Genomic DNA, 22,778 nt, shown 5'->3' on the forward strand with positions numbered 1-22,778 from the left:
GGGGCGGCAGGGGGTGTGGGGGGGGGAAAGAGGGAGGTCAGAGCACCCAGGGCTGGGGCAGCAGAAGGGTGCGGCGAGGAGCCCAAGGCTGGGATGGGGGGCAGCCAAAAATTTTTTTGCTTGGGCCGGCAAAAAACCTAGAGCCGGCCCTCGGTGGTGTCAGGAAATAAATCAGGGGAGACATGGCCATCCGACCGATAGATAGCTGGCACAAACAGGACAACACAAGAGTACTTTCACTTAAAGCTAAAGTTTTCTCAGTCTCAAGCACTTATACACGTCTGCAACAGGTTAGTAAAACACCCCCAACCCTCGATAATTAAAAGGAGTGCTCAAGCAAGTAAGAGTGTGGCTCTTGAGAGGCACAGCGGCAGCCCGTCTGCTGGTGGGGAACACAAAATGCATCCAGAGGGAGAATCCAGTCCCAAAGAGTCTCACTCCCTCAAACTTTTCCCTTATTTTATACATTAGTAACACAATGACATGTCCCTTAAAGAAAACTTGTTAAGCTAGCAGTTTCAATGGTCAAGCAAGAGGTCTTCTTCTGATTATTATTGATTAACCAAGTGTGATTTTTTTCCCCCGCATAGTTTGCAGCCTTGAAACCCTGTTAGACACATTCCTGAGGGCACATCCTCTCTTCTAAAAATGCATGTATCAGCAACTTCAACACACTTCTTATCAGGAAGGACGCGGGGTAAAGCGGCCCTTTCTGTGGCACTCAAAACCCCCTCCCCTCCTGCCTTGGTCAAGTTGCGCTTGCTATATGGCCACTTTACAGCCTGCTGACTTGGCTGCTTTTAGCAATAAGCAACAGTGGGTTCAGGCACTTTACTTGTTTGCTGAACATCTCCCTGTACATTATGACAACTGGATTGATTTGGGGGCTACCTAGAGCCAACAGAAATGGAAAATGAAAGATATTATACTTAATGCAAAATCCTCCTCTAAATTACACTATGGCTCTCTACTGTTTTTTGCTTTTGTTCCATGCCCAGTACTTCTGCTGACATCTACAGAATAACATTCAATACAGACACATTCCTATTACGAGGCCCACTGTTCAGAATGAGGAGGATAACACTGTCCCTGGTCTCCAGGGAGCAGCGGAAAGGTGCCATTCCTCTCTTGTTTAGTGTGAAGTAGCACAAATTTATAGTGAATTTAAAAAGAAATTTTAAGGACCTCATCTCTTAATTGCCATCACAACCTGACTGACTTAGGCAGAGTCCATTCATGAACACAAATGGAAATGTTTTATCTATTAAGGTAGCCCAGTTCTCCATCACTGCACAAGTAAAAAACCCAATATTTTGCTAGAATACTAAGCACTATCCTGTTGATTTTTTTTAAATGGTTATGTTTAATGACAAAGTAAGCATTTACCTTTGAAATTCTAGCTGTCCTTTTATGTTACAGATTCCTGTCTCTTCTGATTTCTGAAAAAAAAAAAAGTTAAAAACTTTAACAGGAACCACTAAATTGCAGTGAAATGCGTTACTGTGATCTATCACTAGATGCATTCAGATTTTGACTAGCTAAACTCAAACAAACTGGCCATCTACTCCATTACAATGTATTTGCTTCACTGTATTCTGTTACATTTTAAGAAAACACAAGGAACAAGTGAGCAACAGCATACAAACAGACCTGAATTACGAAAGAGAAACGAAGTATAACTGATTACAGATCTTTCAATACATGCATATCCTATATTCTACAAAGAAACCAGTAGATAAAGAATACACATTATCCAAATTGCTTCCTAGAAGCTTCTATCTAGTCGAGAACAGAGTTTTGACAATGTTTGGTCACAGTCATATTAGCCAGCCAAGATGCATTAGAAAGTTGCTTTTTTTTTTTTTTTAAAAACAGAGTTTCAACAGTTTCCTGAAATGAGTAAGACTTCAGAAGTCTTCTCTACATTGGAGGAAGTCTTCCAAGAACTCAACATCATTGTGGTGGTAGCCAGCACCCTATCCAAACGGGGGCTTCCAACACTGCTAACTTCAATGAGTCTGAATAAGTTAGCAACAGCCGAAAAGTTACCCTAGTGTGGTGGCCTTATACAAACAGAGCATCAGACCTGGTCCCTGTGCACAATCAGGTCAACCTAACATCCTACTGTATATTCTGTCGACCTAGCTACTGCCTCTTGGATTTACTACAGCAATGGAAAAATCCTTTCCATCGTTGTAGTAAGAGGCTACACTATAGTAGTACAGCACCACAGCCGCTGTAATGCTTGTAGGATATACATACTTAGAATTTACTCCAAGCTTACAACAGAGCTATCTCCCAGAACTCATCAATATCTAGCCATCAGATCAAGTTCAACATGACTAAAATAGAGCTAGCTCTTAATCCCCACCTCCCTTCTCAATCTCTGTGAACAATGCAACCATCCTGCTGGTTACCAAGGCCTGTAACTTAGACATCATATTTGACTCAGATGTCTCTAAGTCCTCATATCCAGACTACATCTAAACCTTGCCAATTCTTTCTGCATAACATCTGTAAGATCCAGGTTTTTCTATTCATCCTCACACATTTAAAAAAAACAAAAAACCCTCATCTTGATTATTGTAACATCCTTTTCTTTGGCCCTGCCTTGCTCAGCGCCATTCAGAATGCTGCTGCATAGATCATTTTCTTTTCCTCATCACCCCTCTCTTCACATCACTTCAGTGGTTCTCCCCATCGCTATTACACGAAGTTTGTCTTTACTTTCAAGGTCCTTCTCTACCCCACCTATCACTTTTCATTCACTAGCAAGATGTCAGCTCCTACCTCCAATCAGACCATGAAGCCAGCCTTCACTGTCCACATGTTACATTTTGAAACAAACACTTTGTGGTTATTCCCATCCAGCCCCTCATGCTCAGGGGGATCCCATAAACATTTGCAAAACTATCTCATTCAAATCCCGCCTTATAATTCTCCTTTGCCATGACAGTTACAAAAAGATGACCACAGTTGGGCCACTGGTGTGCTGAGACCACTATCATGCTCACCAATATTGTTTCATTATGACCTTGTACATCATTTGTCTATACTCATCTGCTGTCATCTGTTTTATACTTAGACAGTAGTGTCGAAGAAAAACTCAGTTCTCGCTTTTTGTTTGGGTGCAGCAAAATCAAATACTTTATTATTTCTCCAGTAATTACAATGGAGGGAGAGAGTGCCATAGGACACAGGGTCGCCCCAGTCCTGGACAGGTCTCTCAACTGGTAAACAATTACACCAAGCCTTTATACCTTTGTTACAGACAATTTCTAGCAATCATGGAGACAGTAAAAAGCAACAAATACATTTTGACAGGTTTCAGAGTAGCAGCCGTGTTAGTCTGTATCCGCAAAAAAAACCAGGAGTACTTGTGGCACCTTAAAGACTAACAAATTTATTTTAGCATGAGCTTTCGTGAGCTAAAGCTCACTTCTTCGGATGCATAGAATGGAACACACAGACAGGAGATATTTATACATACAGAGAACATGAGAAGGTGGAAGTATGCATACCAACAGGCAGAGTCTAATCAATTGAGATGAGCTATCGTTAGCAGGAGGAAAAAAAAACTTTTTGAAGTGATAATTAAGATGGCCCATAGAAGGTGTGAGGAGAACTTAACATAGGGAAATAGATTCAATTGGTGTAATGACCCAACCATTCCCAGTCTTTATTTTGTTTATACATAGCAGAAAGGCTTATCTTATTTGTCTCTCTCTTAAGAAAAGCAAGCCTGCATTTTGGTTAGTGATTGCAAGGTCGTAATAACTTTGTACACAGTTCTTGTCCTGTCGCCTCGCACTATCTTTGCTCCTACAAGTCTCACGTCATTAGGGTTACAGTATGGCCTGACTCTTGCTAACTGACTGACACGCATTAAAATCCGCTTCAAATCCTTATTGAAGCTTTCCCTGCTTCCACACTCCCCCCTTTTGTACTTCTAGTACAACAAATATTTTCAAATCTCCATTTGCATTAATCCATGGATTTCAGATTCTACAGCAGATATGTCAACCTTAGGGGTTTTCATGGGATGTAATGACAATGCATGATTAGCATGAACATGAAAGGTATTATTACTATCATTACGTCTTTTACAACAACAACATAATCCTAAACTAACTAACAACACTACAAACAATAACATTCCCATAGGAATAAAATAATGGGGTTGTTGTACAGTTTTGGTCACAAAGCACAATACATCATACTTAATACATAAAGTAGACACTCTATAAGCTGTATAAAAGGCATTCTGTTCAGCATGATATATATATATTCCGAAGCATATGAATTTGTCCTTGCAATTCAGAGATTCTTCGAACCTCTGGTAATAATGAAAGCAAATTTTGAAACCGATCAGGCACTACTCTAGTCCAATAGCTTTCCACCAGCCCCAGCCCTCTGGCTAAAAGTCTGAGGTAGCCAGAAGGATCCCTTGTACAATATGGGGAGTGGGTTAACTTTTCATGTCCTTGCTTCCAAAGACTGTTGGTATGCAAATTTTAACAACAATTCTTAATTAAAAGATTTGGCCAATGTAGTTTCTTTCTCTTACTGAAGAAAATGTATTAGACTTTAGTATATCACATTTTTCTGATGTAACCAAACACTTTGTATTCTAAGTTGAACAAAACAAGTATCTGCATTTCAAGCCAACACTTCCGCTTGAGTTCAAATCAGACCATCCCATGAAAATATTAAACAACAATTCTGGCCACGAGACAAACACCACAAGACAGAACATAGAACACACAACATAATTTTTTACTGTGCCAGTAAATCAAGGTACGTTGAATGTTGTGCAGCTGGCATTAGTTTTCTTTGATTATCTGAAAGACAAAAACAGAGGTCCACACCTTCTGGGCAGTTAAATACTTAAAATATACAAATACTCTTGTTGATTCTAGGCAAAACAGAGGAATTACCCCATATTTTCTCGTATGTGTTTCTTAGACAGCCCTGGTTCAGCGGCCTCTACCTTATCAGTTAGTTAACTTGCATTAACACAGATGCTTTCTGGCTTGCTTTTTTTACTTTTAACTCCTGCTTTTAAACACTGAAAGAAAACATCACCACTTATAGTGCCTGTAGAGCCTAATAAAATTTTCATTACATAGCACTGTATACATTCTTCAACTGATTTAACAAAATTGTTCATAGCCAAATGATTGCAATCTAATAATTTCTTTGCCTGAATTTATTTACAAACATTTCAAAGACACCAAAAACTGTTCTCTTTGTCTGTTGCCTGCCCGCCTGGGCCCGATCCTTTTTTCTCGCTGAGCCGTCCCTTCCATTTGGCACCAATTTGCTCCACTACCAGTTTAGCTAGGATGGTGAGCTTCTCAACTAGCCCCACCCTACTGGTCTTTTCCCCAAAACATTTTTACTTACAAGACTACCCGAGTCCTCCCTAGTAAGGCTTGCCACCTGGGCAAAAATACATGGCCATTGCTTAAAGGCCATTTACTCAACACACAATCCAAACCTCTTTAGGGGGTCTACCCAGAGACCCACCCATTTGTCTGCTGACACTTAAACAGAAAAGAAAATTACACAGAAAGCAGAGAGAATTACAGTCTAAGCCAGATTTTTCTACTTCTATTACATTGTCCGTTACAGGGGGCGGGACAGAAAGATCTCAATACAACCTACGTCCACACCAGAAGAATGTGTAACCACCCCCTATTTCTGTGAGCTGACCTTCGTTGGCTAGACGAGTTTCACACAAGGCCGCAATATCGATGTTAAATCTTGCGAGCTCTCTAGCGACCAGGGCTGTTCTTCTTTCTGGTCGATCTGCTGAGGGGTTATCTTGAAGCGTGCGTACGTTCCATGTACCAATAATGAGTGGTGTCACCTTACGGTTTTTTATTTGAAGTTTTGTTGTTCGACCGCATAAGATGGGATCCCCTCTAGCCGCGGTAAGCTGGCCAGGGTTCTGTGAAGCAAACAATGTTTAGGGCACCTTTTCTAGCCCCTTCCTCTTGCTACGGAGGTGAGCAGTGCGGTCCTAAAAAGGGCTGCTCAGTCACTCAGGTAGACGCCAAATCCAGCTGTTGCTTCGATCAGCAAGAAGACGACCATTAGACCTGAGCCGCCTGTGTGCAGGTCCGCGGCTACAGCTCCCAGTGTATCCACACCTGCTGCTTCGTCGCTCGCCCATCGCCACAGGACTTTGAAATTTACGGAAGTTAGGAGATGTCAAGACTTGCGCGTGGATTGGATTAAAATGAGGGAGAGGTGCGCATAGTCAGCCTCACTCTCTCTTCCCAGATCCCATCTTGCTCCAATGGCAGGACAAGAGTCGAGACGGTTGGAGATGGGCTGGCCACAGTGGTTGACCAGGGCATCGTTCGCGTCTTGCCGTGCTCTTAGCGTACCACACCGCTTGCAGAAACCGCCTTCATGACCGTTGGTCCTATTCTAGAAGGTCTCATCCGCTCAATCCGCCGGAGTCTGTCTTCACATGCTCGGGATAGACAAAGCCCTATCTCACCGGAGGTCTAAGCCCAACGGCTACCCTCAACCTGGTTTAGCCAGCCTGTCGAAGCTGTTGCCCGGGGTGTGGCCGCTGCACATGCTACAGCTACAGGGAGCCACAGGTGAGAGCTGAGTGACAGGTGGGGACCAAAGGTGGACGAGCTGCCCTGAAAGGACACGACATGCCCCTACACCAGAGGTGCTACCCCTCCCTGAACACCCCATACAATCCTACAGGCCATCAGCCAGCTGTCCAGTGGCAAGGCCTCAGGATCTGATGCGATCCCAGCAGAAGTTTATAAGGATGGTGGTGCAGTGCTTGTTGACAAACTCACTCAACTGTTTCAGTCCTTCTGGAATCAAGGGTCTATTCCTCAGGAATTGAAAGACGCGTCCATCGTACACCTCTATAAGAGGAAAGGAAATCGAAAAGTCTGCGATAATCATAGAGGAATATCATTGCTTTCCAGCGCAGGCAAGATCCTTGCACGAGTGTTGCTGAATCGCCTGATTGACCACCTGGAACAGGGTCTATTACCCGAGAGACAGTGCGGCTTTCGTAAAGAGCGTGGCACTGTGGACATGATCTTCGCAGTCCGACAGCTCCAAGAGAAGTGTCAAGAGCAGAATCGTGAACTGTACACCATCTTTGTGGATCTCACTAAGGCTTTTGACACTGTCAGTCGTGAAGGTCTGTGGCGTATCATGTCGAAGTTTGGGTGCCCTGATAGATTCATCCTGATGGTACGTCAGTTCCACGACGGCATGACGGCTCGTGTTCTGGACGACGGAGAAGCTTCAGAGGCCTTTCCCGTCACAAATGGCGTCAAGCAAGGGTGTGTGTTGGCACCGACCCTGTTCAGCATGATGTTTTCAGCCATGCTGTCAGACGCCTTTCAGAACAGTTCCTTGGGAGTCAGCCTGAGATACAGGACTGATGGGAAACTGTTCAACCTGCGAAGACTCCAGGCTGTCACCAAGATAAAGGAGACTGCTACGAGACCTCCTTTTTGCTGACGATTGTGCCCTGAATGCTGGATCAGAGCAGGAAATGCAAGCCAGCATGGACAAATTCGCAGCAGCATGCGATAACTTCGGCCTTCTTATCAACATAAAGAAAACCGAAGTGATGCACCAGCCAGCTTCGAAAGCCCAACACCAAGAGCCCACCATCACAGTGAAGGGGCAAAAGCTGCAAGCAGTGGACCAATTTACATACCTTGGCAGCACCCTCTCCCGCGCAGTGACAATTGACATCGAGGTCAACTGCAGAATCGCCAAGGCAAGCTCTGCATTTGGCGGACTGCTGACCAACGTGTGGGACCGCCGTGGAATAAGCCTTGCTACAAAGCTTAAAGTCTACCGAGCAGTAGTGCTAACTACTTGATGTATGCCAGTGAGACCTGGACTGTATACAGGAGGCACGCTAGGCAATTGAACCACTTCCACACGACTTGCCTCCGCAGCCTTCTGAGGATTCGGTGGCAGGATAAGGTGCCTGACACAGAAGTCCTTTCCAGAGCAGGCCTGCCGTCAGTTTACACTCTGCTTATGAAAGCCCAGACACGCTGGGCAGGCCATGTTGCAAGGATGCCAGACCACCGCATCCCCAAACAGCTCTTCTATGGTGAGCTGTCTCAAGGAAAGCAATCGCACGGGGGACAAAAGAAGCGATACAAAGATACGCTGAAAGCCTCTCTTAAGTCCCTGGATATCGACATCACCTCCTGGGAAACCCTGGCACAAGACCGATCGACATGGCGTACGCTGATCCACCAAGGCTGCCAGACATCTGAAGCCAGAAGGATAATCCTAGCACAAGAGAAGCGAGCACTCCGTAAAGCCAGAGCTGCAAATGTTGTAACAGTGGTGCCCACACGTCTGCCCAACATGTGGCAGAACATTCCGTGCCCGTATTGGCCTTACCAGCCATTTGCGGATGCACCATGGACAGCTCACAACCTGATAGATGTTAAGGTCTTCTTCGAAAACGATGGACGAACATCACTTAGACAGTAAGATCTTTGTGGCTAGGGCCACCTTTTTGTTTTATGTTTGTACAGAGCCTAGCACAATGGAGTCCTGGTCCATAGATTCAAGTATTCCAATGCCAGAAGAGACCATTTTGATCATCTGACCTCTTGTATAACACAGACCACAGAACGTCCTTAGAATAATTCTTAGAGCATATCTTTTAGAAGAACATGCAATCTTGATTTTAAATAACTGTCTGTGGTGGACATGATCCTTGGCAAACTGCTCCAATAATTACCCTCGCTGTCAAAAATGTACATCTTATTTCCAGTCTGAATTTGTCTAGATTCAGCCACTGGATTGTGTTACGCCTTTCCCTGCTAGAGCAAAGGGCCCATTATCAAGTTCCCCATGCAGATACTTATAGGCTGTAATCAAGTTACCTCTCAACCTCATCTTTCTTAAGCTAAATAGATTGAGCTCCTCACTATAAAGGCATGTTTTCTAGTCCTTTAGTCATTCTCGTGGCTTTTCTCTGAACCCTCTCCTCCAATTTACCAACAACATTATTTTTAAACTGTGGGCTCCAGAACTGGACAAAGTATTCCAGCATTGGTCACACCAGTGCCAAATCTAGAGGTAAAATAACCTCTCTGCTCCTACTCAGGATTCTCATTTATGCAACCCAGGATCACATTAGCTCTTTTGGTCAAAGCACAACATTAGGGGCTATCCATCAAAAACCCCAAATCTCTTTCAGAGTCACAGCTTCACAGGATAGAGTCCTCCATCCTGCAAGTATCAATTACAGTATCTCCTCACTTAACGTTGTAGTTATGTTCCTGAAAAAAATGCAACTTCAAGCAAAACAATGTTAAGTGAATCCAATTTCTGATCTAATTAACAAGGCAGTGTACTTAAGGGAAATGCATATATCTCCCTCTATTCCTGCTGCCTTGCAGAGTCAGAGAGTTAACCCTTGAGGGCTCAGCCAATTGCTAGTTCATCATTTAGCAGTAAGGGAAATATCCCACCCTCTGACTCCTCCACCTCAACGAAGCTTCACAATTATCATCACTGTGTTCCAGTATTAAATTGTTTGTTTAAAACGTGTGTGTGTGTGTGTGTGTGTGTGTGTGTGTGTGTGTATATCTTTTGTCTGGTGAAAAAAATTTCCTTGGAACCTAATCCCCTCATTTGTCTTGATATTTTGTGACACTCTGCTTTTTTTTGGGGGGGGGGGGGCGCCGCTGGCGACCCCCCCCCCCACACACACACACGCACAATGTGTCCCCATATTTTTCTTCCTCTCATCTGGTCACCCTATATGCAGTAGGATTCCTGTGAGGGACAGGATTCTGTTGAAGCCATCCAGCCATCGTGTTTTATGTTTTCCTGGGTATCTTTTCCATTCTCCTTTCATTGGCTTAAAGTCAAAGATGATTCTTGCAGGGAAGATGGTAGGCATTCAGAGCAGGTGACCAAATCACCTTTGAGAGCTTTGGGTGACCATTTGCGAGAGCAGGACCTGTTTAGTTAGAAAACAGATCTCTTCATTTGAATTTAAATATGTACCATCGGAGGTTTTCAATCAGTCAGAGATGCTTCGTCTGAATAGAGTCTAATTTCTTGGAAACAGCTGGTCCAGCACTTTTTAACAGTTCTGCAGGAATTCCAGTTTCCTGATGTCAAAATCTACAGAAATAAGGCAACAGTACATTCGCAAAGATCATTTTATGCAGAATAGGTCAACTTGGCAGCAGCCTTAACGTCAGGGTCCAAAGAAACTGGGGGTGCATTTAACAGCTGGCTGAAGTAGTCACTCCAGCCTGTCATGCACTCCATTTCTGTATTGATTAGCTAACCAGAACTGGAGTAGACTGCACCAAGTGAACCACCTCTCTCATCAATAAGGTCATGCATGTGTTGATAAAAGGAAGCAATATTGCTCCTGGCAGAAGCTTCCTTGAGTATGATGGCTTTGGCGTCCATAAAAACTTTGCAATCAGTGTGTATTACTTTATTATAAGTGCCATTTAACTTATGATACGTGACCATATCGCCTCTCAGACAAGTTGTATGACACTGTTCAATGCTGGTTAAGATATTAACAGAGATCCAGAGTTTCTTGACTCTTTTTTGGGACCAATAATAGTCATAGCGACATAGGTTACCAGGGCTCTGAAGTTCATCCAGGTGGACTCGCTGTTAGTCTACTCTGGCAGGGTCTCAACCCAATTCAAGATTTCAGTGGTTTCAAATTCTATTGATTTTTAGGTTAGATCATTTAAATTTTGCTAACCTTTTTATTCTACAAAAGGAAGTCTGCAGAGACTAAGATGTGGTCAGCATTACCAATCTCAGCAGACCAATAAGTTCTGCAGTTGCTGATGTGGGTATGGAAGCTGTTCCATACCCCTGATTATTTTTGTTGACCTTCTCTAAACCTTTTCCAATTCTAATACATCTCTCTTAAGATGAGGCAACCAGAACTGCATGCAGTTGCCTTGGGTTCCTACATAGCATAGGGCTGTTATTATTTGTCTCCTTCCTGTTAAGTTGCAGAAGTTTACTTCTAAATATAAGAGGCATCACAAAATATACCATATTATCCTCACAAACCCTTAATTTTTTATTATATAGAAGGTCTCATCTTTTTTTGAAGGAGTGCTCTGCAGGATGTATTTTTAAGTTATAACTGCAAAATTAGCATTTCCTGTAATAAAATTGTAAAAAAAAAAAAAAAATTAGTTTAAAATGACCAAGAGTTTGCTTTGGTAAAAAAAAAAAAGCTAGTGTAGTTAAAACTAACAATTTTCCTTAGTACATTATATATAAGCCCCTTTGTTTTCAATAAAAATTGGTTTTAACTGAAAAAAAAAATCCCAGGTTTTACAAAAAGTATTAGTTTTTTCCCTGAATTTTTACCCTACTTTTGTATCATTCAAATGTATTAACAAAACAAAAAACTTATTTTATTAGGAAAATACAATACATTGCATGAGATATATGTATTTGATAATACATTAGTCTGTATGTATATGCGAAGCTGCCTGTTGAAATAAGGCTACGTATTAGTCTAGAACAGAGGTGGGCAAACTCCGGCTCACGGGCCACATCCAGCCCATGGGATCGTTCTCCCCGGCCTCTAAGCTACCCCCAGCACTCCCCTGTTGTTCCCTCTCCCCCACAGCCTCAGCTCACTGTGCCGCCAGCACAATGCTCTGGGCGGTGGGGCTGCAAGCTCCTGGGGCAGCACAGCTGCAGACCCCGGCCTGACCCGGTGCTCTGTGCTGTGCAGTGTGTGGCTGACTCCAACTGGGCAGCACGGCTGCCTGTCCTGGTGCAGCTGCACCGCCAGCCACCGGTGCTCCAGGCAGCACAGTAAGGGGGCAAGGAGCAGAGGGGGGGGGTTTGGCTAGAGGGCAGAGGAGTTCGAAGGGGGGGGTGGTCACAGGCCAGGGATCCGGATAGGGGTCGGGGCAGTTGAATTGGGGCACGGGTTCGGGGGGGGGGGAAGAGAGAGTCAGGAAGGAGAGGAGGGGCTGTATGGGGCGGCTGAGGGCAGTTAGGGATGGGGGTTCCAGTGGTGGTCGGATGGGGCAGGAATCCTGGGGTCCGTCAGGGGTGAGAAGCAGTGGGGGGAGGGGGGAGAGGGTGGGGCAAGCCATGCCTGCCTGTTTGGCGAGGCATAGCCTCCCATAACCAGCCCTCCATACAATTTCTGAAACCTGATGCGGCCCTCAGGCCAAAAAAAAATAAAAATAAAATAAAAAAAAAGAAGTTTGCCCAACCCTGGTCTAGAAGATACACACAATAAACAGGCACACATGTAAGCTCTAAAAGTACATGGTATTTCAATGTATTGATAAATCTCATGCCCAAATACACATTTCAAGCTGTTAACAGATACCAGTTTAAAGATTTGACACACTAAAAATGGGAAAACGGAAATCTGTATCAGAATACATTTCAGAACACAAAGAAGTACTCAAAAGCTTAAAAAAAAAATTGGAGAAAAGGATGAAGTTGAGTGTATGCACTGCAAATGGTGTGGCCTAATTATTAAATGTAAATATCTATAGGCTAGTAGTTCTAAGTCTACAATGGTAAACTGTTTATTCAAATGAAAAAAATTAGAGATATACTGTTTTCTCAAACTCAGAGTTGGCATTGAGTTCGGTTTCAGTTCTGCAGCAAACCACATTAATGCTTTGAATTCTGTTCATCAAATCTACTGAATATTTTTACCCCCATCCTTCCATCCACCAAAATAAACCACAATATTTACCCAGAAAAAAATATTTTGCACTGATTTTCACCTGTTTAATTGTTGTAGTAATAAACACCAATACATTCCTGGGAAAATGTAAATAAAATAAAATAAAAAAAAGAACAAAGTGCCCTAATTATATACATCTTCACACACAAGTGGGAACAAGTTTGAGCTTTGTTTTTTCTGTTTTGGTTTGTATCAGCAACAAATTTCTCTTCATTCATATTTCCAACCAGCAGTGTATACCAAGCAATTTCACACCTAACAGAGACTAGAAGTTGCAGAATTTTCCCTACAATTCACATCTTTTCCCTGTGGTCCTGTCTACACCATGCTAAAACAGCCATGCTTAAATATAATTATGATCAGATCATACTGTAACATGGTTTAACCTTGCTTGTATGAACAGAACACAACCCAGCACCATCTATCATCATGTTAAGTTGGTTAAAACATGGTTCTTTATCTACAATAGGTTGTGTCTACACTGGCAATTGTTGGAAAGTCTCCCACCATTACACTAGAAATAGCACAGCTCCAGCAGCTTCAATAATAGGAGTATTTGCGTGGAGCAGTGCTTTAATCACAGTGCTATCTAATATCCTTCAGAACAGGTCTAAGTAACACAATGGTTAAAACATGGCAGTACCAGTGATAGGGTCACAGTGGGAAGTTTTAAGAAAACCGATAGATTACACAAGGCTAGCAAGTACAATTGCACTAGTGTTGGCAACACTTCTCTACTAGGATGACCAGGTGTCCGGTTTTTTGACTGGAACACCTGGTCGAAAAGGGACCCTGGTGGCTCCGGTCAGCACTGCCGACTGAAACGTTAGAAGTCCAGTTGGTGGTGCTGCAGCGCCAAGACAGGCCAGTTCCTACCTGTCCTGGGGCACCACGCTGAGCCCTGGAAGCGGCCAGGAGGTCTGGCTCCTGGGGGTGGGGGGGTCACAGGGCTCTGCGCACTGCCCCAGCCCCAACTCCACACTTCCATTGGCTGGTTCCTGGCCAATGGGAGCTGGGGGGGGGGGCAGTGCATGCAGGTAAGAGCAGCACACACCATGGAGCCTCCTGCCTGCCTGTCGTCCCCCCCGCCCCTAGCAGCTGGACCTGCTGGCCACTTCCAGGTGCAGCACGGTGCCCCAGCACAGGCAGGAAGCCTGCCTTAGCACCCACGCTGCACCACTGACCGGGAGCCACCGAGGTAAGTCTGCACCCCAACCTTGAGCCCCAGCCCTGAGCCCCAACCAAACCCAGAGGCCCCTCCTGTACCCCAAATCCCTCATTCCTGTTGGCCCCAGCCCAGAGCCCATACCCCCTCCTACACCCAGCCTTGAGGCCCTCCAAACCCAAAGACCCCTTCTGCACCGCAGAGCACACACTCCCATCCCAGAGCCCTCACCCCCCCCCGCACCTCAACCCGCTGACACAGCCCAGAGCCCACTCTCATACCCTGAACCCCTCATCCCTGGCCCCACCCCAGAGCCCAAACCCCCTCCTACACCCCAACCCCGTGCCTCAATCTGCATCCCCCTCCTGCATTCCAAATCCCTCAGCTCCACCCCCCCAGCCTGGAGCCCCCTCCTGCATCCCAAACCCCTCATCCCTGGCCCCACCCCAGAGCCAGCACCCCCAGCCTAGAGCCCTCACCCCTCCCATCTCCAACCCCCTACCTTAACCTGCAGCCCCCTCCCACATTCTGAATCCCTCAGCCCCACCACCCAGCCTGGAGTCCCCTCCTGTACCCCAAGCCCCTCATCCCCACCCCCAGGCCTCACTGCCTCCTGCACCCCAACTCCCTGCCCAGCCTGGAGCCTCCTCCTGCACCCTGAACCCCTCATTTCTGGCCCCACCCCAGAGCCCACACCCCCATTTAGAGCCCTCACCCTCTCCCATACCCCAACCCCCAGCCCAGTGAGAGTGAGTGAGGGTGGGGGAAAAAAATGTAGTGAGCAGGGGGACGAGGCCTCAGGGCAGGGGCAAGGGCTAGGGTGTTCGGTTTTGTGCCAGTAGAAAGTTGGCAGCCCTACTCTCTACTGTTGCATGTGTGCACACATGTGAGGAGAACATAGCAATAGGTATTGTTTTGTGATAGGAGAGGTCAATAACGGGTACTGCTGAATACAGCCAAGACACCTAGAGGGACATTTCTACTAAGTTTCATTTGTACATGGATGCAAGATAATTATATTACAGTAGTGCCTTCTTAGATCAAAGACCCATTGTGCTAGTCACTATCAGGGACGGCTCCAGACCCCAGCACGCCAAGCGTGTGCTTGGGGCGGCATGCTACGGGGGGCGCTCTGCCGGTCGCCGGGAGGGTGGCAGGCGGCTCCGGTGGACCTCCCGCAGGCGTGCCTGCGGAGGGTCCGATGGAGCCGCGTGGCTTCGGTGGAGCCGCGGGACCAGCGGACCCTCCACAGGCACGCCTGCAGGAGGTCCACCGGAGCCGCGGGACCAGCGACCGGCAGAGCGCCACCCCACCCCCCACGGCGTGCCGCCCTGCTTGGGGCGGCGAAATGTCTAGAGCCACCGCTGGTCACTATACAAACAGATTATGAGACAGTCCTGTCCTGTCAGTTTATATTGGAAACAAGATAGACAAAGGGTTAAGGGGGAAAAAGATTTTATAAAATGATTATATCCAATAGTTTTAGACAACACTCACCCATTTTCTTTTCTCTGAGGAAGGTGTTGAGCTTGCCAAGCTGGATGCCTTTGTTTTATTACTGGTAGTCTTAGAACAAGAAGGCTGAAAGAATATAATTGAGAAGCAAACAATGGGGAAATCAGGTGATAAAAATGAATACAGCATAAAATTAAAAATGTTTTAAAGTACACATTTGCTATGCAACTGAAGTCTGAGTGACTTGTTTGCCAAGAATCAAGAGTGATGTACTTATATTCATTTTCTCCTCACACACATTATTCCTTTATCCAAAAGCCTCCCAATGCCTATAATCACCTTCAGAGAATGCCATAAACTCTGTCAGCCATATTTCTGCATTTTTCCAAACTACTCCCACTTTAAGGAGCATGTATAATGCCATTTGATGGCTCACTTCATCCCACCTAAATTCTGAGTGAGAAAACTTGCTAACCTGAATTACTGGTTTGTCATACAGCCATCAGAAGACCAGTCACCAATAAAATAAAATGAAATCCACAAAACGTTGGGAGATTATTCTGACTGTGTGTGCAAGCATGGCCAAACAGGGGTTGTGGCCGTTAGAATCTACATTTAGCTTGTTGGACTAGGATTTTCTTAAGTGATTTGCTGAAAGAAACATCTAAAAAAAGTCAATCATTGATTAGATTCCTAGTAATGGTAACATGTCTGTACTCATAATATTGGTCATTGATAGAATCAAATCTCACAGGTTAAGAAAACACATTTCTGTGGGAGCCACTTGTTAAAATATTGGCAGAACATCACTGGCTCCTAATCTTAAAAAAAAAAAAAAAAAGAGGAAGATCACTACTCTGCCTTGGGCTGTATCTAGCAGATAAACAACACTGCTTTCTGACCGACAATTTCTCCTAGGAAAAAAATGCATACACCAAGATGAAAGCTTTTCTGACAAGTTCTGTACCTAGACTGCTCACAGCCTTCCTGAAAACCAGAGTGAAACTTAAAAGAACCTTGTTGATTCACTCTTGTTCCTGCCCTCATGACCCTATCTTTCCTCTCAGCCACTGATTCATTCCTCTATTAAGCATCTGCTAAGCAACTGAAACTCTGCTTTAAATGTATGTTATTTTCACAAGAGTATTAGTTTTCTTACTTTGTTATCCAAGCCATCCGAACTTCCCTCCTTTTGCTCAGACTTCTTGGATTTCTTTTTGGACATCTCAAATCCCTAAATAAAGCAGTGTTAATCAATATTATTTCAGAATTATCTTTCCACTTCTTGCCAAATACATGCAATTTAATTACCATTTGCATCAAATGTGATTGGGGGGGAAAAATACTTTACACTCAACTTTCCTCCCCCTGAATTCAGCCTCATGAGTTCTCTTTTTTCTATTTACACTTAACAGAACAATAAAAGCAGACCTCTAGTATAGCTGGATGCGAGGATCTCACTGTAACAACACTAGAGAAACCCAGAGCTGGGGAGGAGGGACAGAGAGAAACAAAAAAACCACCTACCACAACAAAGCACTCCAACGCACATACTTCTCTCTGTGGGGAGAGAGAGCAAGTGACATGAGAGATGTTAGACACATTATTAATGCATTATTGGAAGGCACTCAGCTACTATGGTGATGAGCATGGTATAACAAAGTAATAAAGAGCTTCTCTGTCTTCAATTACAGAAATACCTTGTTCACAAGTTTGTGGAGCTGGACCTCCATTTTTCTTCTCTCTCCTTTTATCTGTTGCTGCCTTATTGCAAAGAAGAAAGTTATCATTGTTGAGCTGTGTAATCACTATTTCATTCCCCTCCTAATTTCTTCTCCTTTCCACTCTTCCAGTGGAATCCTGTAGGACTACATTAAAGCTACATCCCTGAAGTATGCACAGAGAGAGGGACCAACTGATCCTAAACGATTGCTGCATTCAAAAAGGATCAACCATGAAGCATGGGCTGTGAGAGGTGGCCAAGTTGCCCAGAAAAAACGTTGATCTAGGAACCCATCCCTAAGCATACAGGGGGTTAGATTGGGAGGAAAGGGAGGAATGGGAGGAAGAAAAGTTTGCCATCCTAGGTATGGGAAGAATGCATGAAACGAACAAAAACAAAAACAGTGGAAGTAGAAGCTCCATGCACCCAGCAACCCAAACTGCACAATCTGGCATTTAGTTGTCATAGTGATAGAACTAGTTTCAAAGATCAAGGATTTTTCAGACCCCTCCCAACTGAAAGAAAAAAAAAATTAAGCAGAGGGACATTTTCAGGTAAGGTAGGCCTAAAAAGTTTGATTTCAGGATGGGTAGGAAACAGTTGTCTGTAATGTTAATAAAAACATTTTCATTAATTTTAAAACAATTTCTGATCATAAAACATTTCTGGTTTAAAGTGCCCCTAAAATATTAGTGAACCAAATATGAGAGAAAGCTTTAGTGCCCAAGAACTGAAACATGCAACTGATTTTTGTGTTAGTTTCATCATCATATATAACTTAAAAGAAAAATGCAAACTGAAATTAAATCAGAAAAAGCAAATTCAATTTTTAACTCTGCTAAGCTCAGGTGTTCTTAAAAAACACATATGACGACATTTTTCTAACAACAGTCTAACCCAGAGGTGGGCAAACTACAGCCCGTGGGCCACATCCAGCCTGTGGGGCCCTCCTGCCTGGCCCCTGAGCTCCTGGCCCAGGAGACTACCCCCGGCTCCTCCACTGCTGTTCCCCCTCCCCCACAGCCTCATCTCACTCCACCAGCAGCCCAATGCTCTGGGCTGCGGGGCTGCAAACTTCTGGGGCTCTGTGCTGCACAGTGGCGACACTGTGGCTGGCTCCAGCCATGCAGCGCGGCTGTAGCACTGCCAGCCACCAGTGCACCAGGCAGCGCAGTAAGGGGGCAGGGAGCGGGGGGCAGGGTTGGATAGGGGTCAGGGTGGTCAGAGGGCAGGGAACGGGGGGCGGGGTTGAATGGGGGCAAGGGTCCCAGAGGGACAGTCAGGAATGAGAAGAGGGGTTGGATGGGACGGCAGGGGGCAGTCAGTGGCAGGGATTCCAGAGGCAGTCAGGGGACAGGGAAAAAGGGTAGTTGGATGGGGCGTGGCTCTGGGGGAGGGGGCCCGTCAGGGAGCAGGGGGGGTTGGATGGGGCAGGAGTCCCCTAACCAACCCTCCATACAGTTTCCAAAACCCAATGCGACCTTCAGGCCAAAAAATTTGCCCACTCCTAGTTTAATCCAATTTATTGATTTATTTGGCATATGGAATCTGGTCAAGCCAAGCCACAACATTCTTATCAGCAATGTTCAAGGCATGAAGACCATCAAAAAGTGGAGTCATTTTGTAGACCTCAACAATGTGGGTCATGATTTGTGGCTGCCCACACTGACATAGTGGACTGTCTCTAAAACACCACCAAAATTCTGCTGCAGCACAAATTCCATGTCCTGTACAAAACATAGCTGAGAAGGCTCCATTGCCTTCATGGTAAATAAAACACGGGCTGATGCTGAGTGGAACATGGGATGAGATAATTATTTGTCACTCTGTCTGCGGACCATGAAGCTTGCCATGTGTCCTCAACCATAAATCCCCTCACCTGGTAAACTTATCCACAACTGACGCTGTGAGGGCAGATGATCATGTGGTGGATTAAACAAGTCTTTAATTAACGGTAGATGTGACATATCACACAATTTTGTTACAAGCTTTGCTACACTTTCCACTCTATGAACAGTGAGTGGGAACTATAGTATAGGAGTAGATTTAAGTGTGCCTGAAATAATATGCTGTACGTAATGTTGATCATCCTTGTTTGAGATGAGTAAGCCCAATAACGTCATATCACAGAATTTAAGGCCAGAAGGCATCACTAGATCATCTAGTCTCACCTGGATATCACAGGCCACTAACACCTCCAGCAACCCAAATTACACTAAAGTATTACAATCCTCACCAGACCAAGCCACAAAAGCAAAGAACTGGAGGACCAAGGTACACCAATGCCCAAGGCTCCTGTGATGACAGGGAAAGGAGTCCAGACAATCCTAGCAAGCAGCCTACACCCCATGTTACAGAAGAAGGCACCCCCACCCCATGGTCACTGCTAATCTGACCTGGGGGGGGGGAAGTTCCTTCTCAGCCCCACATATGGTGCGCAGTTAGACCCCAAGCATGTGGGCAAGAACCAGCCTGTCAGGCTTCTTACTATTATTATCTCCATAGTGCCTAGGAGTCCTAGTCATGGACCAGTACCCATTGTGCTAGGCACTGTTCAAACACAGAACAAAAGATGGCCCCTGCCCCAAATAACATACAATCTAAGCACGAGACAACAGCTTGATATAGACAGACAGATGGGAGAGCACAAGTAAATAATGACACAATATTGGTCAAGTTTTGTTTGGGTTTTTTTGTAAGCATCACAGCAAATAAGTTTTAAGGAGGGTTTTGAAGGAGCATATGATGTTTACAGGTAGTTCCTCTCAAGCATGAAGTTCAGCACGGGATAAAGCACAAAGCTGTTTGTTTTAAGAGTGAACAAATGGGCAATGGAGGCTGGCCTTAGAAGAAATGCCACCTGGAATGGGTGGGTCAGGTCTGACAGCAACTGCTATCCTAGAGTTATTCCGTAGGGTCACTAATCGCTTGTCAGGGCAGACTGCGAATTTACCTAAGCCCCTTTGCACCTCGCAGGTCAGTACCCTTGTTCCTAGTGCACCCACGATCGTGGCACCCACGCCAAAGAAGGGGAAGCAGAGAGAACTCCAGCCCTGAGAACAGTTCGGTGACTTCCCCCTCCAGCCCCCCAGCACCACACCACCCCCTATGTTTACAGCAGCAGCAGGGGGGGCACGATACCCCACAGACCCCGCGGGCAGCCTCCCTGCCACCGCCAGGAAATGCCCCATCCAGCCCCAGAGACCCACACGGCCGCTACTCCTCTCCCCCCCCCCCCGATGGGGCAGCCAGCCACTCGCCCCCCCCCAGTAAGTGAGCGCCCCTCTCTCCCAGCGCTCGGCCCCAGCCAGCCCAAGGCAGAGACCGAGGAACACAGACACCCCCGCAAACAGCCCGCAGCCCTACTCACCCTGGCGCCGTCTAGCCAAGGCCCAACGGAGACCTCATCGCACTGGCATTCTGGGTAGTGTAGTTTTCTCATTGCGCCTTTTGGCCGCCCGAGACTTTTTTACGTCACAGTGCCTGTCAGGGGAGGGCGGTTGGGTGCTGTGATCCCGGTGTATTCTGGGTAGTGTAGTTTTTTGCAGATATGCATCTCGGGAAGCGTAGTTTTTATTGGCTGGGCCCGAACGACTGCACCCCGCCCCCTTGCGGCGAGTCGGCGCGGCCGCCTGCCCAGGGAGAGGAAGTGAGCGGCGAACAGCGCCCTTCCCCCGCCCAGCGCGGCCAGGAGAGGCCTTTGCGGCTTGGACTCTCGCTCCCCTCCCCAGCCCGTAGTTCGTGCCGTGCCCTGTGCGGGGAAGATGGCGGCTGAGGAGGCTGCAGTGGCAGCGCTGGCCCGGCTGCCCCCCGAACAGGGGGAGGCGGAGGAGGAGGAGGAGGAGGCCGGAGAGATCAGTAAGGGAGCGGCTGCGGGCGGGCGGGTGGGTGCGTGGCGGGGGCAGCCTGCGATCTGGGGACAGACCTGTGGAAGAAGGGAACCCCCCCTCCCCCGGCCATAGGGGCTGAGCTGAGGGGATCGGGTGGGGGTCCGGGCCCTGCTCACCCGCTGCGGGGGGCCGGGAGCGGTGTGTGCCGTAGCAGCAGCATCCTCACCAAGCCCGGGGATGGGAGTCAGGACTCCTGGGTCCCGCTGCCTCCCTCGGCTGCCGGGAGGATGCTGCCACCTGCTAGCGGGGCCGGCTCGTGGTTGTGAAACGCCTTGAGTGGATGGCGATAGAGAAACGCAACGCCTCCCTGGCCCCGGTAGGTGGAAAAGCTGTGTTATTCCTGCACCGCCAGGTCTCTCCTGGCTCTGGGACACCAGTGAAGGCTATTGATGGAGCTGCTTCCTGCTCACAATCTCAAGGGTGTGATGTTCCCTCCAGGGGCATCATTTCAGATGCCGGGGGGGGGGGAGAGGAATTAACCACGATTCCAGGGGTGAGTTAGGTACCTGAAAACTCTAGGTGTTTTGCAGATAACTTAGAAATTAGCTGGCAGGAGCACTGTATCTAATGCCTTCCTATGTAAAGAAGGAAAATTAAATAAATATTAGATCCATTCAGCTGTAATAGTAACATGTTCTGACATCTTGTGCCAAGTCACTTAAGGGACATTGGTTAGGTTTAAAATACTAAACCTAATATCAGTTAATATTCTTACTTTTTTACTTACTCTTGAATACAATAGTTGAAATCGTTGTAGAAAAATCTCGATTCTTTTCTGTCATTTACACTTCTTACTCTTTGCAGTTCACCAACCTTGGAACAGGTCATTTAACTTTTGGAAACATCCTGCTAGGGCAAGGCTCTGTGTGTTTATACTTCAACTGCCCCAGGGCTCTAGAGGTGTTACCATACTACAAGTAATAGACTAGAAACTTACTTTAAATGAGTGAAACTGACAGTTTCAGGTCTCTTTCACAGTATTGCCAAACTCTAATGTTCAAAAATCACGAGTCAGGTTCACCAAAAAGCATGAGATTGGCTTAAAAATCATGAGATTATGTAAAAAGAATAGATTTGGTGTGCTTTTTGTTAGTCTTTGGCTTTTTGACCCTTGAGGGTGCACTGGGTCACATTTTGAAGCTTTCTCCACAGCCATGAGGGCTGGAAACTTACTTTTTCTTTATAAATGAAAGCTGAAATAATCACATAATCACTTAACTCCAGGAGCTGGGGTTTTAAGGAAAACAAGGACAAAATCATAAGAGTTGGCAACACTGCTTATTAACAAAGGACCTAACCTTCTAAACAGTTTTGAAAATACCGCTAGGTGCCTAAATACCTTTGAAAATCTGGCCCTTAATCTCTCTGTGCCTCAGTGCCCCATCTGTACAATGGGGATAACAGCACTGCTCTACCTCACAGAGGGTGTGCGAGGAGAAATAGGTTAGACATTGTGAGATGCTCAGATCCTATGGTGATGGGGCCACATAATTACCATAGGTAGGGTGGGAACTTCTCCATATCAGTGCTATCTCTTCCCTCTGTTTTGGCCTATCTTTTCTTCTATCCTCTTCACCTTCTTTTCACCTATCCTCACATCTCCATCTTTTCTGAATGTAACCTTGGCTCAGAGGGCTTGGCTGTATTTCTTCTGAGTCTCCTGTGTTCTTCAACACCCTTCTCCAGCCCCCCACAGAGGGAATCCTGTTTTACAGGCTCATCTAATGACTTCCAGATCCTTAATTTAATTACTAGCCCTTTCTTATCTTAATCACCCTGCCTCTGTTTGTAAAC

At 45.9% G+C, this 22,778-nt stretch overlaps 2 protein-coding genes across 8 annotated transcripts in view; one reads left to right on the forward strand and one right to left on the reverse strand.

Moving 5' to 3' along the window:
* The window catches only part of SWT1 (SWT1 RNA endoribonuclease homolog), a 106,086-nt gene extending 85,495 nt beyond the window's left edge, over positions 1-20,591 (reverse strand). The window contains exons 1-6 of one of the 5 annotated variants that reach the window (XM_045027094.1): positions 20,465-20,482; positions 17,072-17,135; positions 16,899-16,931; positions 16,531-16,605; positions 15,414-15,497; positions 1,387-1,439 (exon numbers count right to left, since the gene is read on the reverse strand). In XM_045027094.1, the coding sequence (XP_044883029.1) occupies positions 1,387-1,439; positions 15,414-15,497; positions 16,531-16,605; positions 16,899-16,931; positions 17,072-17,104 (278 nt within the window). In that variant the 5' untranslated portion in view covers positions 17,105-17,135; positions 20,465-20,482. Of the gene's footprint in view, positions 1-1,386; positions 1,440-15,413; positions 15,498-16,530; positions 16,606-16,898; positions 16,932-17,071; positions 17,507-20,047; positions 20,197-20,464 lie in introns of those variants that run through there. The other 4 variants (XM_045027095.1, XM_045027093.1, XM_045027092.1 and 1 more) reach the window with 4 other exon arrangements.
* Positions 17,601-22,778, forward strand: part of TRMT1L (tRNA methyltransferase 1 like) — a 52,546-nt gene continuing 47,368 nt past the window's right edge. For 2 of the 3 annotated variants that reach the window (XM_045027097.1, XM_045027098.1), the window contains exon 1: positions 20,705-20,952. In XM_045027097.1, coding sequence (XP_044883032.1) covers positions 20,859-20,952 — 94 coding nt within the window. In that variant the 5' untranslated portion in view covers positions 20,705-20,858. Of the gene's footprint in view, positions 17,649-20,704; positions 20,953-22,778 lie in introns of those variants that run through there. The other variant, XM_045027099.1, reaches the window with a different exon arrangement.

The sequence above is a fragment of the Mauremys mutica genome, chromosome 8, assembly GCF_020497125.1.
Source record: "Mauremys mutica isolate MM-2020 ecotype Southern chromosome 8, ASM2049712v1, whole genome shotgun sequence".
Taxonomy (NCBI): Eukaryota; Metazoa; Chordata; order Testudines; family Geoemydidae; genus Mauremys; species Mauremys mutica.